The sequence below is a fragment of the Carassius auratus genome, chromosome 22, assembly GCF_003368295.1.
Source record: "Carassius auratus strain Wakin chromosome 22, ASM336829v1, whole genome shotgun sequence".
Taxonomy (NCBI): Eukaryota; Metazoa; Chordata; class Actinopteri; order Cypriniformes; family Cyprinidae; genus Carassius; species Carassius auratus.
Window position 1 is genome coordinate 10,420,391 of NC_039264.1, and position 17,062 is coordinate 10,437,452.

General features: G+C 39.1%; 2 protein-coding genes across 6 annotated transcripts in view; both read left to right on the top strand.

The window, feature by feature from the left end:
• Positions 1-9,469, top strand: part of prickle3 (prickle homolog 3) — a 39,481-nt gene extending 30,012 nt beyond the window's left edge. For 3 of the 4 annotated variants that reach the window (XM_026197657.1, XM_026197660.1, XM_026197659.1), the window contains 8 exons: positions 399-512; positions 1,170-1,307; positions 2,942-3,145; positions 3,332-3,518; positions 6,058-6,426; positions 7,487-7,774; positions 7,852-8,211; positions 8,409-9,469. In XM_026197657.1, the coding sequence (XP_026053442.1) occupies positions 399-512; positions 1,170-1,307; positions 2,942-3,145; positions 3,332-3,518; positions 6,058-6,426; positions 7,487-7,774; positions 7,852-8,211; positions 8,409-8,812 (2,064 nt within the window). In that variant the 3' untranslated portion in view covers positions 8,813-9,469. The remainder of the gene's footprint in view (positions 1-398; positions 513-1,169; positions 1,308-2,941; positions 3,146-3,331; positions 3,519-6,057; positions 6,427-7,486; positions 7,775-7,851; positions 8,212-8,408) is intronic. The other variant, XM_026197658.1, reaches the window with a different exon arrangement.
• Positions 9,470-12,265: 2,796 nt separating this feature from the next.
• fam110a (family with sequence similarity 110 member A) lies at positions 12,266-16,379 on the top strand. Of its 2 annotated transcripts, XM_026197664.1 has the most exons (3): positions 12,266-12,469; positions 12,618-12,667; positions 14,451-16,379. In XM_026197664.1, the coding sequence occupies exon 3, from the start codon at positions 14,561-14,563 to the stop codon at positions 15,836-15,838; it is 1,278 nt and encodes a 425-aa protein (XP_026053449.1). In that variant the 5' UTR covers positions 12,266-12,469; positions 12,618-12,667; positions 14,451-14,560; the 3' UTR covers positions 15,839-16,379. The 2 variants fall into 2 exon arrangements, with proteins under 2 accessions (XP_026053449.1, XP_026053450.1); XM_026197665.1 differs by lacking the exons at positions 12,266-12,469; positions 12,618-12,667 and adding an exon at positions 12,704-13,452.
• The last annotated feature ends 683 nt before the right edge of the window (positions 16,380-17,062 follow it).

The following is a 17,062-nucleotide window of genomic DNA, read 5'->3' on the forward strand; positions in this document are numbered from 1 at the left end:
TACTACACTATTTTATAATCAAAATGTTCTAATCTTGAGTCCCAAGGTATTTTTTACACACATTTACACCCGGTGGCTATCAACACCTAAACAAAACCTCAATTTTTGTGAGATCAACTTCAAATTTGGAACCTAACTTAATTAGATGCATGGCTTTGGTTTCATAGCAGTTTTACATATTGTCTTCAAAGTAAACAAACTTCTATAACTTTTTTACACTTTCGTTTTTTGATTTAATGATTATTAGTATTTTTATTTATTTTTCACTTTCAATAATATGACCAACCTTAGGTCTGTATTCCAAAGCGTTCATAAATTACAACCATTTAAGTTCAGGTTTTTACATCTATGTTGAGAAAGGGGGAGAGAGTTAATTATCTGTGTTCATGTATGTACAGGTGTATCAGTACTTCAGCTGTATTCCAGAGGACAAGGTCCCATATGTCAACAGTCCAGGAGAGCGATACCGTATTAAACAGCTTTTACACCAGCTGCCGGCCCATGACAGCGAGGTAAAACTGTTTACATCCTCACTCTCGTCTCCAGTGAATCCTGAATCTATGAACCCAACAGCCTGGTCTTCAGTTTTTTTTTTTTTTACTATGTTAATAAGATATTTTGGGGGGAAACTTAAAGGAATATTCAACCCCAGAATTAAAATGTTGTCATTAATCACTTAACCCCATGTTGTTCCAAACCCGTTAAAGCTTAATTCGTCTTCAGAACACAATTTAAGATAAGTACAAAAAGTATTGTCATCGCTTCATAACGTTACAGTTGAACCACTGATGACAATATTATGACAACGTCTTTCATACTTTTCATGACCTTGACACTGTTATTTATTTGGCAGTCAATGGGACAGTCACAAGCCTCCCGGTATTCATCCAAAATATCTTCAATTGTGTTCTGAAGACGAACAAAGCTTTTAAAGGTTAGGAACGAGTGATTAATGACAAAATTTTCATTTTGGGGTGGAGTATCCCTTTAATCACAAAACAAACTTAATGGCCATAAGGCTTCATTTTCATTATGAAAACATAATTTCTTTTTTCATGTTCAACATGTTTTCATGGATCTTACCCTCCATCGTGGCCTGAATTGATCAATGATGATGACAGGGTTAGGTTGTAAGTGTGTGATGGTCTCGTGTGTGTGTGTGTGCACAGCCTCAGTACTGTAACACTCTGGATGAAGAAGAGAAGAAAGAATTGAGGTTATTCAGCCAGCAGAGGAAGAGAGAGAATCTGGGCCGTGGCATCGTACGACTCTTTCCGGTCACCATGACCGGAGCCATCTGTCAACAGGTAGAGAAACAGAGACATGAAAGATCTTCTCGGCTGTAATGTCACCTTGAAATCACAGCTCACTGCTTCCTGGTCTAGGACAAACAGTGCTTACAGTATCTGGATACAGTATCAGCTGAAGTGTGGTATGTGCATTGAGCTACTTGAGCTGAAGAGGCTTTCGTCTGGCATGCGGCTTCAGGAAACCTTTTAACATGCTGTGATGAGTTCAGACTCCAGCCTGAGCAGATATCATATGTACTAGATAAAAGCGCATACTTTCCATTCATCCACTGTGATATTTTAAGAGTTTTGCCACATTTTAACAGCCATAATGCACTCCAGCTGATGAGTAGATGCCAGGAGGGTGTGGATGTGTTGAGGAGAGGCAGTTTGTGTCATGTCGTGTTGATTTGTGTGAATACTCAGTCTTTTTACGTCATCAAACACAAAAGAAAAAGAACTAGTCTGTATCTCTATCAAATTTAACTTAGAAAGCTTTTTTTGTTGTTGTTAAATGTTGGCTTTATTATAGAGGTTGTGCTCTGCTAAAGAACAATGGAGTGCTGCTAAAGCTTAGTTAAAGAGTGCTAGAAATGATATGAAGCAGATTTGCTTAAATAATGAATAATTTAATTTGAATAAAATATACAAATGAAATCAATAGAGATATGTCACTATAGTAATAGTTTTGTACTGTAAAAAGAAAGGAGTATTTAATAATATTAGTAGTAGTAACAATAATAACAATTTAATTTTAATGAATATAAAATTAAATCAATAAAGATAAAGTACTAAAGAAATATTATTGTTTTGTAAAAAAAAAATGTAGTATTTAATAATATTAGTTATAATAAATATACTACTATTATTATAATGGTTGTTATTATTATTTTGTTTTTCAATCATTTAGAAAATTAATAATCATTTATTAGAATAAAGAAATATTGCTTTACTATTGTCCTTTAAAATAAAGCGTATGTCACAATAATAATAATAACCATTGTTATTAACCTGTTAAATGTCACCCCGTCCCGTATACGGGACGCCTACATTGACTATACTATATTACAATCAAATCTAATCTAATCTTGACAAACTATATATCGTTGGAAAGGTCTAAGACTCCCAAATATATATTTAACCAATTTTTAAAAATTTAGGTCTGTATCATGCACATTCATGTCTATCTTCAAAAACGTGAGTGACAATTAACAGGTTAAATTGTATTATTAATTTGTACATAGTTATAAAAATATTTTTATGGAAATAATACTACTGTAAATAAATTGTACTGTAAAAAAAAAGTAATTTTACAATTTTGTAAAAACAAATTGACAATTCTAATATTTATTAAATTCTTTGCTTTCAAATGTTAAACTAAACAGATTTATTATTATATTATATTATATTATATTATATTATATTATATTATATTATATTATATTATATTATATTATATTATATTATATTATATTATATTATATAAAAGTTCTAAATAAATAAAAGTCACTGATCAGGAGATTTGGTGATCCTTCTGCTGTTCTTCTTGTTTCGGTCTCATCACAGCGGTCGTGTAGGAGCGTTATCTACATGTAATGATGAGTTTGAAGACTTTGTGTGGCTCTCTTCTCACCCCGCTCTCTTCGTCTCAGTGTGGCAGGCAGATCTGCGGCGGTGACATAGCAGTGTTTGCGTCGCGAGCGGGTCACGGCTCCTGCTGGCATCCTCAGTGCTTCCAGTGTGCTTCCTGTAGCGAGCTGCTGGTGGATCTCATTTACTTCTATCAGGACGGACACATCTACTGCGGCCGGCACCACGCCGAGTGCCTCAAACCCCGCTGCCAGGCCTGCGACGAGGTGACTGCTTTCCACACCGCTCCGTTTTCATCACACATGTGCCAGACACGCTGAGCCTCGGTGCTCGTGCAGGACACACGGGTTCAAGAATCTGAAACTGAAAGAGAGTTTGATCATATTTCTGTGACAGAAACAGAGTTGGTGCATGTGACTCACGCAGTATCTTGCTCCTCCTGTGGTGATCAGATCATCTTTGCGGACGAGTGTACGGAGGCTGAGAGCAGGCACTGGCACATGAAGCACTTCTGCTGTTTCGAGTGTGAGACGGCGCTGGGCGGCCAGCGCTACATCATGAGAGAGAGCCGGCCGTACTGCTGCCACTGCTACGAGTCTCTGTACGCCGAATACTGCGACACCTGCGGAGAACACATCGGTGAGAGCACACACACCATAACACACCGCTGCCACACAGTGACAGAGAGAATCACAAGAACATTTAGAGCAAATATATACAGCAGGATTTATTAGGATCAACAAAAACATCATCAGAAATCCACTTTTCAATATCACATCACTGTAAATAATTGATATTTTTTTATTCAAAACCATGTAAATTGAAGGCAATGCAACTAATACTACTGTGGTGTATAAATATATTTTAAATAATCTAAACAATATAATTGGGGGGGTACTTTATAATCGTGAAATTAAAGTCTTAATGCATGAAAAGTTAGTCATCCTAAAACTGTATTTAAGCAAAATATGCAGTAGAAATCCTTTTCTGAATATTCAGCAGCGTTTTAGGATGCCTTTGTAGCATGAAATGACAGAAATACAATTATATAAAGCTGTTTTTATTTAATATTTAATAGAATAAATTAATACACTGCATAATATATTCAGACAGAAAAGTTGTTTTGAATTGTAATAGCATTTCACTGTGTTTTTGATCGAATAAATGCAGCTTTAAGTATAAAAAAAGGTTACTGATAGCAGATTTTGAATGGTAATGTAATAGCTCCCTTTTTCATTATTTTCTACAAAACTAGTTCATAGGCTTGAGAATGCACTAGTTGCATATACAGTATTGTTCAAAATAATAGCAGTACAATGTGACTAACCAGAATAATCAAGGTTTTTCGTATATTTTTTTATTGCTACGTGGCAAACAAGTTACCAGTAGGTTCAGTAGATTCTCAGAAAACAAATGAGACCCAGCATTCATGATATGCACGCTCTTAAGGCTGTGCAATTGGGCAATTAGTTGAATTATTTGAAAGGGGTGTGTTCAAAAAAATAGCAGTGTGGCATTCAATCACTGAGGTCATCAATTTTGTGAAGAAACAGGTGTGAATCAAGTGGCCCCTATTTAAGGATGAAGCCAACACTTGTTGAACATGCATTTGAAAGCTGAGGAAAATGGGTCGTTCAAGACATTGTTCAGAAGAACAGCGTACTTTGATTAAAAAGTTGATTAGAGAGGGGAAAACCTATAAAGAGGTGCAAAAAATGATAGGCTGTTCAGCTAAAATGATCTCCAATGCCTTAAAATGGAGAGCAAAACCAGAGAGACGTGGAAGAAAACGGAAGACAACCATCAAAATGGATAGAAGAATAACCAGAATGGCAAAGGCTCAGCCAATGATCACCTCCAGGATGATCAAAGACAGTCTGGAGTTACCTGTAAGTACTGTGACAGTTAGAAGACGTCTGTGTGAAGCTAATCTATTTTCAAGAATCCCCCGCAAAGTCCCTCTGTTAAAAAAAAGGCATGTGCAGAAGAGGTTACAATTTGCCAAAGAACACATCAACTGGCCTAAAGAGAAATGGAGGAACATTTTGTGGACTGATGAGAGTAAAATTGTTCTTTTTGGGTCCAAGGGCCACAGGCAGTTTGTGAGACGACCCCCAAACTCTGAATTCAAGCCACAGTACACAGTGAAGACAGTGAAGCATGGAGGTGCAAGCATCATGATATGGGCATGTTTCTCCTACTATGGTGTTGGGCCTATTTATCGCATACCAGGGATCATGGATCAGTTTGCATATGTTAAAATACTTGAAGAGGTCATGTTTCCCTATGCTGAAGAGGACATGCCCTTGAAATGGTTGTTTCAACAAGACAATGACCCAAAACACACTAGTAAACGGGCAAAGTCTTGGTTCCAAACCAACAAAATTAATGTTATGGAGTGGCCAGCCCAATCTCCAGACCTTAATCCAATTGAGAACTTGTGGGGTGATATCAAAAATGCTGTTTCTGAAGCAAAACCAAGAAATGTGAATGAATTGTGGAATGTTGTTAAAGAATCATGGAGTGGAATAACAGCTGAGAGGTGCCACAAGTTGGTTGACTCCATGCCACACAGATGTCAAGCAGTTTTAAAAAACTGTGGTCATACAACTAAATATTAGTTTAGTGATTCACAGGATTGCTAAATCCCAGAAAAAAAAATGTTTGTACAAAATAGTTTTGAGTTTGTACAGTCAAAGGTAGACACTGCTATTTTTTTGAACACACCCCTTTCAACTAATTCAACTAATTTCCCAATTGCACAGCCTTAAGAGCGTGCATATCATGAATGCTGGGTCTTGTTTGTTTTCTGACAATCTACTGAACCTACTGGTAACTTGTTTGCCACGTAGCAATAAAAAATATACTAAAAACCTTGATTATTCTGGTTAGTCACATTGTACTGCTATTATTTTGAACAATACTGTATATATATATATAACATTTGTAGTGCTGCCCACTTGCCCTTACTGAGTGTTCTTGACAAACTGAAGCATTGTTGAAGATTTATCTGTGTAATTGAAAGCATTGCTACAGATGCAGAAGCTTAACTTGCATTTAAACACAACGTTCCATCCAATAATGGCAGTAAAAAGCTCAGTCATTACAGAGAAATGCTGTGCTTCCGTGATTGAACGGTTTGAAGGAGTGCTGTGAGGCTTCTCTCATGTGTGTGTAGGTATAGAGCAGGGTCAGATGACGTACGAGGGCCAGCGCTGGCATGCGTCTGAAGCGTGTTTCTGCTGCGCCTGCTGTCGGCTCCCTCTGCTGGGCCGACCCTTCCTGCCTCGCCGCGGACTCATCTTCTGCTCCCGCTCCTGCTCGCTCGGGGACGACCCAGACAACTCCGACTCCTGTGATTCTGCCCTCCAGAGCAAACCGGTGTCACATAAGACCATTCAAACCCTGCAGCAGAGTTCCAGACCTCGGCCACAGGAGGGAACCAGCGTCACTGCCGCCATCTCTACACTGAACACATGCAAACATACAGTCAAAGCAGCTAGTACGACAACAGCCAATGGGAGTCATTCTCCACTAGAGAGTAAAGGTGCAAATATTACCATGCATTAGTATATTTAAAGGGAAAGTGACATACAGACAAGTATGGTGACCCATTCTCAGAATTTGTGCTCTGCATTTAACCCATCCAGAGTGCACACACACACACAGCAGTGAACACACACACACACACCATGAACAGTGGTGTCGAACTCTATAACCACTAGACCACGACTCCCAATTTACCTGGTGGCTCACACATATGCACTATTTCTCATTTTCTCATTTCACCCCAAAAAGAATCAATTCTATTTTGCATAATAAGATGGCCTACTTTTACTAATATTAAGATTTTGCATTCTGACATGAAATTCATTAGATTAGAAGTAACCATTTTCCCAAATGTATTTTCATTATTGTGGTACAATAATTTGTTTTAGTATTTCATTACATAAATCTGAATTATTAATAAAAAAATTTCTCCCATGACAAAAAAAATTAATATATATATATATATATATATATATATATATATATATATATATATATATATAAGTATTTGGTAATTAAACAACTTTTTATCTCTAAATTCTCATTATTGTAAAGAAAAAATAATTACATTTGTATTTTAATTGTGTAAGTACAATTATATGCATATGTAATTTATTACCTTTAGTTTGTTGATCTAAAAAAATAATAATGTTGGACAAAAAAAAAAAAAGAGTGGGATAATAAAGGATCATGTGACACTGAAGACTGGAGTAACGATGCTGAAAATTCAGCTTTGATCACAGGAAGAAATGACATTTTACAATATATTCAAATAGAAAACAGTTCATTTTAAATTGTAACAATCTTTCACAAATTACCAAATGGTGAAGAAAAGACACCTCTGTAAAAAAAAAACATCTGAAAATCTTACCAAAATAAAAACGAAGCTGCGTTTCCCAAAAGCATTGTCCTCGACCATCAAGTGCTTTTGGGAAAGGCAGCCCAGGACTTTTTTTTTATTGTGAGGTTTACCTTCATGATCAACATTTGTACAGTTGAATGTTATTGACACTGTTTGTATTCACAAGCATCTTTAATGTCTCTGCTTGTTCATTTAGCAGGTGTTCACACCTCGTTCCATCCTGTACTGAATGGCGAGCCTCCACCGTATGAACATTCACATCTGTCCTCTCAGCTCCGTCCAGCAGCCAATGACAGGCCGGCATTAGTTTGCACGGACCAATCAGGCATCAGCACGCAGCAGGTGAATCACACGCCAGACCGTCTGGAGTTTACAGCGGAGCTGAACGGATACGCAGAATTTGGCCCTTTCCCGCCAAGCTTCACGTCTAGAGGGACGTCCACTGCAAAGGATTGTGGGAACATCATCGAGAGCAGTTGTTCAGGTACTGTATGCTTGAGTCAGTAAAGCAGTTTATCTTGTCCGAAGCTGTATTTCTTATTTCTTATTCCTCTGTCATAGGAATTTCCTCTCAACTGGAGTCTTCAGATGCTTTTGATGATCTAAATGACTCCGACTCCTTCCCGCCTCCTCCGCCCCCCGTTTTCTTCGATCCGTCTGACTCCCCGGCCGCTGTCACCGAAGCCCAAGACGTGCCTGGGACACCGGTCCGCAGCAGCACCGCCAGGGTCAGCTTCAGAGAGCCAATCAGCTGCAGCTATTCAGTGGAAGAGGAAGAGTGGGAGGAAGAGGAAGAGGAAGTGGTGGAGACGGAGAGAAGAGGGGGTGAGGATGAGGAGGAGGAGCAGGAGGAAGATGAAGGAAGTTTGGGACACAGTTTGCACTTCTGCACTGAAGGACCATCTCAAATGGACCTGCTGGGTAAGATTGTTTTTTAATAATCCCAATTCTGGTTTGGACAGATGGGTTCAGTAGTGGTGAGGCCAGCCTGAAACCTGGAGGCCGAAACCAGAAATTCAAGAAGTTTATCGTCCTCGTGTTTGCTTCAGGCCTTAGTTCACCCCAAAAAAATGGAATATTACATCAAGGGTGATCTCATTTGATCATGTTTCCTTCAGATGGGTCGAAGCGCCGCGGTTTCCATCGGGGAAGCGGTGGCCACCATCCCAGCGAGAAGCGGCTCAGACGCTCCCGAGGTCCACGGAGCGACAGACCTCGTCTGGAAACCCTGGAATGCAGAGTAGGGGACCGGTCCAACAGCGCCCTGGACGGCAGCCTTACCCTGCACTCCACCCGCTACCGCCACGAAGACTCCTGCTCCACCTGCTCCTCTTCCTCAGACTCAGAGGAAGAAGGCTTCTTTCTGGGCCAGCGCATTCCCCTGCCACCGCAGCTGACGGGCGGAGAGAGAGCAGCAGAAGGACAGACAGAGGACGAGGACAAGAGCCGAAGAGGAAGCTTCAGGAGGAGGACGCAGAGTCTCAGTAGAAAAGACAAGGACAAGAACTGCATACTGTCCTGAGACCAGGACGTGCGTGTTAAAAACTGGAAATAAAAGAACTCGGTCACTCTCTGAACTAACAAGCTGCTCAGTCAAGGTCAAAGTTTATGAGTCACATTTTGTGTAACAAACGATCTTACAGTCTGTGCAAATGTGTGCCAGTATTTTTATAAAGATGATAAAATATTATCCAGTATCAGTTTCAGTGTCATGGTGCTTAGTCACATAAACTGGCGTTATTATTCGGGCCGAGGAACATTTCGAATCCAATTTTTGTTTGTTGCAGGAAAAGTAGATTTCTACAATTTCTACATGTATGCGAGGTGAACGGGTTTTATTTTACAGCGAAAGAACGGTTTCACACAACATGAATATTTAGCGCAAAAAAATTCCCTCAAATTTTGGCAATGCAGTTTATTTGATCAGTATGGAAGCTTGTTTCCACCACGTAATAAATGAATAAAAGGTAATTGCTACTTTTCCCCCAAATCAGCAACTTTTGTCTCGTAATTTTACATCTCACAATTCTGACTTTTTGCTGTAAATAAACTTGAAATTCTGAGAAATAGTCAGACTTGTGCGAAAACTAAATTTCAAGAAATTTTCATTCAGTGGCTAAATTGGGCTATTCACAAAAAAAAAAAAAAAAGCAATTTCAATGTAAAAGTCCTTTCACACCAAAAACGAAAAGACTGAAGGAATTTGCCTTTGAGAAAACGGTTTCTGTTTCTGTTTCTATTTCTGTGTTAGTGAGATGAGTTGACATTTAGTCTAGATCTACAGTAACATCATGTTCAAACAGTGCACACAACACATCTGAACTCACTCCTGATTTCTCTCTACATGAGGACAGGAGAGCTGTCGGACAATCAATGGGAAACAAATTAGCTGCCATTATTTATTTAAAAAAATAACTCATATTTTCCTGTAAATGTAAAAAATCGGATACTTTACTAGTTACTTATCTGATTACATAACTCACGCTACTTGTAAGATGTTACAAGATGAAATGTTAAGTGCTAAATCTAAAACTACTAAAACAGGTGAATAGTTGTTGCTTGTCTGACTGGTTTTGAGAGGGCCGTGTAATTTGCTCTTGCTAAAGGTTTAACTACGTGAAACTCATTGAAACACAATGTTGTGGAGTTATTGTTTTAGAGCATGTACTGGAGACACAAGTCAGCATACTGTATAGCAAATGTCATAAGGCTACTGCAAGCCAGATCATAACATAATGTGAGGAAATACAATCGTCATCTCCTCGTCAACTGTAAATCTGTACATACAGACATTTCAAACCTCTCTGTGTAAATGAGAGTTTAAATCAAGACATGATTTTTACTGTGTTTTGCCAATCAGAGATCACAGTACTGTATATTAGAATTGTATTTTTATAAACAACATGGTGATAGTTTTATTTTCTTGTCTAAGATGCTTTCTGGCCTAATATAATTTTTTGAAACTTTAAAAGTGTATCTTTTTAAATGAGAAAATAAATACTTGATCCTAAACATTTTTCCACTCTTTTTTTTTTTTTTTTTTTTTTTTTTACATTTAAGGCACTACACAAAAATAATGATTATAATTATACTCACATCCTGTTTTTAGCATGTAAGTTTTGCTACAAGGTCTATAAATAATTAACTGTAAATCAGAAATACCTACACTGTTTTTTTTTTGTTCTTCTCATTGTCTAATTCTAAGTGTGTGTGTGTGTGTGTCTCTGTGTGTGTGTACAGGTGCTGGTAATATAATTATAATATAAAAAAAAGTTTATTTCAATAATTCCATTCAAAAAGTGAAACTTGTATATTATATTCATTCATTACACACAGTTTAATATATTTCAAATGTTTATTTCTTTTAATTTTGATGATTATAACTGACAACTAAGGAAAATCTCAAATTCAGTATCTCAGAAAATTAGAATATAACTTAAGACCAATCCAAAGAAAGGATTTTTAGAAATCTTGGACAACTGAAAAGTATGAAAATTAAAAGTATGAGCAGGTACAGCTCTCAAGACTTAGTTTGGGCTCCTTTTGCCTGTATTACTGCAGCAATTCAGCGTGGCATAGAGTCGATCAGTCTGTGGCACTGCTCAGGTGTTATGAGAGTCCAGATTGCTCTGATAGTGGCCTTCAGCTCTTCTGCATTGTTGGGTCTGGTATATCTCATCTTCCTCTTCACAATACTCATAGATTTTCTACGGGGTTAAGATCAGGCGAGTTTGCTGGCCAATTGAGAACAGGGATACCATGGTCCTTAAACCAGGTACTGGAAGTTTTGACACTGTGTGCAGGTGCCAAGTCCTGTTGGAAAATGAAATCTGCATCTACATAGTTGGTCAGCAGCAGGAAGCATGAAGTGCTCTCAAACTTCCTAGTTAATTGAAGTTCCTTTGACCTCAGAAAACACAGTGGACCAACACCAGCAGATGACATGGCACCCCAAACCATCACTGACTGTGGAAACATTACACTGGACCTCAAGCAACGTGGATCGTGTGCCTCTCCTCTCTTCCTCCAGACTCCAGGATCCTTTTTGAAGCGAGACGCTTCTGACGCTGTCTGTTGTTCAAGAGTGGCTTGACACAAGGAATGCGAAGCTGAAACCCATGTCTTGCGTCTGTGTGTTGTGGTTCTTGAAGCACTGACTCCAGCTGCAGTCCACTCTTTGTGAATCTCCCCCACATTTTTGAATGGGTTTCACAATCCTCTCCAGGGTGCAGTTATCCCTATTGCTTTTACACTTTTTTTCTTCCACATCTTTTCCTTCCCTTCTCCTCTCTATTAATGTGCTTGGACACAGAGCTCTGTGAACAGCCATCCTCTTTTGCAATGACCTTTTGTGTCTTGCCCTGCTTGTGCAAGGTGTCAATGGTCGTCTTTTGGAAAACCGTCAAGTCAGCCGTCTTCCCCATGATTGTGTAGCCTACAGAACTAGACTTAGAGTCCATTTAAAGGATTTGCAGGTGTTTTGAGCTAATTAGCTGATAAGAGTGTGGCACCAGCTGTCTTCAATATTGAACCTTTTCACAATATTCAAATTTTCTGAGATCCTGAATTTGGGATTTTTCTTAGATGTCAGTTATAATCATCAAAATAGAAATAAACATTTGAAATATATCAGTCTGTGTGTAATGAATGAATATAATATACAAGTTTCACTTTTTGAAAGGAATTAGTGAAATAAACTTTTTGATGATATTCAAATTATATGACCAGCACCTGTATATAATTCCATGCTAAAAAAAAGAACAATATATCTTCTCAAAGATAAACGACTAGAAACTAACTTGATGTCAAACAGCTTGTCTCTTCTCTACATACAGCAACACACATAGATTACAGACAAAAGGTAGCTATTTCCTTCAGTGATCAGGTGACTCAAAGGGCATATGGGACATACTTCCTGGAGTGTGAATGAGTTTCTGATTGGATGGGACAAGAGAAAAGGGCAGGAGGACTGTTTGAGGAGAGAGTCAAACCGGTCTGGCAAGTTTTACTTTTTCCTTAACACAAGCACACGCGTGGACACCATCTGTCTTGCTATCTTTCTGTTCCCTGACACACAAAAGACATTACTGACTGAACTCAGTCGCTCTGTCCTACCTGACTCAAACTTTAGAGGTTAGAGGGGAATCCAATGCTGCGGAGTTTCCTGAAACAGTCACAGGTATGTGTTTGGTTGTGTGCGTATTGTCTGTTAATGTGTCTCACTGTGATCTATACCTTTAAGCAATGTGGCTAACATATACTTTACTGCCATCAGTCATCTAAGTTTGTCTCTCTCTAATTCCCCGTAACTGTTGTTTTGGTTCTAGAAACAATCCTGGATCATGTAGAGACATGCCGTACCCTGTCCCAGGAATCTGTAAGTGAAATCTTGTTTTCCATTTATTCTTGCTGACCGTTTTTTTTTTTTTCTTGCCTTAAGGGATCGATTTAAATTTCTTAATCTTGAATTGTAATATCATTGTTGTGTTATAAACTGGTATATATAAAGAGATAGAGGGAGTGTGAGGTCAGAATTGATGGAGACATTGGGAGAGCAGAGAGGATGCAAGGATGGAATAATGTATGGATCGTATTAGACAAGAAAGGATAGAGTAAACTGCACTTTAACCTCAGGAGTGCTGGCTGATGTTAAATGAAAGATAAGTATTTGGACAATGAGCTGCTATTTCATTGGCCGTACTTTACCTCTAAGTGAAAATATCTTAAGTCCATTGATAAAAGCAGCACAGTTGTCAACATTGATCAACAACACTGGACAAAAATCCAGTATGAAACATCAGAAAGTCCCTCGAGTTAACCAGTGACTTCAGAGTCACATGTCTCGCCGAGGTCACATTCCTAAATGGGCAATGTCACAATCTTGGACAAATGTTTTCATATCAGTCGTCATGTTGGTTTGCTAAATGGAAGGACACTGCAGGCTTTCAGTGTGATTTACAGTTATTTTAGGAAGTAGTCAGCTAATAATAAATTCTTTAAAAATCAATTACGTGAATGTTAGTTTCATCAGTATTCTAGACAAAAGTGCTAGCCTTTTAGCCACTGCTAATAAAGTCTTCTGAGAATGGCGTCATAATGGTTTCAAGCTTTCCTGGAATATACATCAACAGCCTAAAGAGCTCATTAGTGGTGTCTGCTAAGGCAAGTATCACTTTTATTAATGCTCATACTTTTAACCCCAGGTATTGATGTTTTTGGAGGCATAATTGTCTGTGACATTTGTGTTATGGCCAGATTCAAATTGTGGAGCTAGCTGATAAGAGTTGTGCTATCACTTTTGTAAGCAAATAAAATGTTGACCAATAGCAGACAACAAAACTGAGGAAAGAAAATCCCATTGACTTATTTACGGAAAGGCTTGAGCCATATATGCAGAGACTTTTTAACCATCTGATTATTCGGCTCCTGCAAAATCAGAATCTTACTCAATGTGGCCATTTGTAATTCACTAAAGCACAGTAAAAAAAAAAAAAAAAAATGCCTAACCATGTTGTGAAATGTACGTGTGAAAGTTTGCAATCATACCATTTTAAAACATGTTGTACTGGAATGCTATCGTTGCTGTTACTTGTCGGCCCTGTGCTGGAAAAAATGCTTATCTGCTTGTGACGTATCAAATACGTATCAAATGTTTATCTGCTTGTGAGATGTCAAATATTGAATCTGTGTCTAAAACTTTAGTCCGTTTAAGTGAGAATAGTATCTCATCAGCTGTTTATGACCACTATTCATATATTGCACACCTTTAAGGTAAGAGTTTAAAAACTCACAATGGACACCAATATTTTAACAAATTATGATGGTAAAATCTGCATTCCAAGTGATAACGGTGTTAAAGTAGCCAAATTCCATGGGAAGACCACAAACACTGCTCTGGCCTCCAGAACTGTGACACATGACATCAGCCACCCTTCATGATGTCATGTAGGGCCATACTGAAAAAAAAAAAAAAACTTTCCCGAAACTTATACAAACCCAGAAGAAGTGTATATGGCACAGAAGCGTTTTCATTTTTTGAGGCTTTGGTCATGTTTAGCATTAGAATCCAACTCTTTAACAGTGTAAATAGCTCAGAATGCATGATATAACATTAGACAACTGCAATTGTCTGTTTGGCATAATTATTTCTCTTCCCACAGGTATTAAAGCATGAATCCAACCCTTTAATTTGGAAGTATACTCAGTCACTCAGTACAAGTCCATTTATCTACTTCCAAGCAAACCAGTGCAGATTTTTTTTCCCCCAAGGATGTCAACTGACACTCTCCAGCCATCTTCACGGAGAATAATAAGGCTGGCTGGAGCTCCTGCCGTTCCAAGTCACAACGCAGAGTCCAGGGATACGCAATCTCCAGGGATACGCAAGCCAAGTGCAGTGGAACGTTTGGAAGCAGACAAGGCCAAGTATGTCAAGAGCCAACAGGTGGTTTTGAAGAAGCAGCAGCCAGTTATTTGTCCCTCCAACAACAGCCCGAATGGACAAGGTACTCAACAGCCATCAAGGAAGATCCCTGCAAGACCCACAAAGTCTGAGATGCCACCCCTTAACCTGGAACATCTTTGCAAACTGATTGATGGAGTCAGCGATGCCACCGTTCCAGTCATTTCAACACAACCCAGCAGCAATGAGAAAGATGTTACAGATCCATCCAAGGCCACCTCTCCACCACTGGAGGAACCTTCTCTGGGGTCGACTTCTGCAAGTCAAGAGAAAGCTGCAATAGAAACCTCAGGGGCAAACGGATGTCCTACCATGACAGTGCGGAGAGTCGACGTCAGACCCCAGTTACCTCAGATGAGGATGGCTGGTAGACCACAGCTACAGAACCGCTTACCGGTGCAACAGGCCATGCCGCAGGTCCCAATGCAACTTCTGCGCTTGCTTAGACCGTACATAAAGCCAAATCAGCAACCTGCTGACTTCAAAAGGCTCCATAATGTCACACAAACAAATGGCACCAGAGGACCTGTTAAACCACCAAACTGTGCTGTGCAAACCTCGCCTCCTTTGAAATCCTCAGCTAGCCCACCTCCACCCCTCCCCATAAAACCAAACACAGAACCATTATCATGTCCCTCACCGACCCCACTTACTCCAAACTCCACTGATTCGCTCCTAGCCAAAAATGACTTCCAGTCTCCGCCATCTCCAGCCATCACTTGCATCTCCTCAACAAGCTCCAGGAAGCGTCCTTCACGGACACGCTCAAAATCGGACGTCAGCGACTGCTTTTCACGAGCAGGAGCAGAGCTTGAGCGCTTCTTTAATTATTGTGGCCTTGACCCATCGGATTTAGATGAGTTAGCAAGGCCGGGTTCTGACATTGTGTCCGTTTCACATCTACGTAGCGCCAGTGCCCCAGCATCCGAACGTTCAGCCGAGGGTGAAGATGAGGGGGAAGCAGCGGCAGCAAAAGATGAACGCCCTGTTTATGGTGTTTCCGTCATTGAGAGAAATGCTCGAGTGATCAAGTGGCTTTATGGAATGCGCCAGGCCAAAGAGAGTCCCAAAGTGGCCGATATGTAACAGATAACAAATAAAGTTACATACAGCCAAGTATGGTGACCCATACTCAGAATTCACGCTCTGCATTTAACCCATCCAAAGTGCACACACACAGCAGTAAACACACCGTGAACACACACCCGGAGCAGTGGGCAGCCATTTATAATGCAGCGCCCGTGAAGCAGTCGGGGGTTCTGTTCCTTGCTCAAGGGCACCTCAGTCGTGGTATTTCCGGCCGAGACTCAAACCGACAACCTTAGGGTTGGGAGTCAAACTCTTGAACATCTAGGCCACAACTGCCCCAAACAATACAATGTCTAACAAATAACCACCATCCAGACTGAAATGTAATGCAATGTGTTGTACAAAATATTAACATTTCCCATTTAGTATTTTGTTGCTTATCTGTATAGAGCTGTCTAGTTGAATCTGCCGTGTCATATATGATAGCTTACGCATCGTGGTCAATTACCTTACCACAAACACCTGTATTTTCCAACAATAACTACACATGCATGGTTGCATTGTTATGGTGACCACAAATAAACCCTTAAACACAATATATATATATATTTTTTTTTCATTGCTGTCTTTTTCAACAATGACAGGCTGTACCTGACAGGCCAATCAAACAAGGAGTTTTGGTGGAGATATGCAAAATTGATGAATGCAGTTATCCGTGTCATTCAAAAATAATAATAATAATATTGCAGCTAAGCTTTATTACTTGTTTTAATATCTTGTTTCTTGTGTCATATAACATGAATATTTCTATTGTTTGTCACGGTGTTAAAATGAATTGGTTGACACAGTAGCCTCAGATCTTTTGAGTATGAGTATTATGACTTTGAAATCTTTTGGAATACTAAACGTAATGATACACGACATACTCGGTGTATGATTTGAGCAGAAGTGAGCAGCTTTGATCGGTTTAGGGGTTTTTCATCAAAACCAGTCCAAAAACCAGTGTCGTGTTGTACTGACAAATGGACCGTTTTAACAAACTGATCTTAAAAAAAAAAATGGCCATAAAAATGAATTTACATTACTTCTGTTTTGTTGTATACGATGTAAAAGTTTGGACTGTAAAGAATATGCAGATGGAGTGGCATCAAAACTGGTGTTTTCTCTCGCGTAAAAATAGCATTTAAAAGAATACAGTACTTGAAGGTCACATAGTGTTTTTTTTTTCACTTCATCATTTCCTGTTATTATGGCCAGGAAAAATGTGGTGGATGTAGTTAC

Coding starts and splice junctions, on each gene's coding strand:
- fam110a (XM_026197664.1), top strand. CDS start 14,561: ATGTCAACTGACACTCTCCAGCCATCTTCACGGAGAATAATAAGGCTG.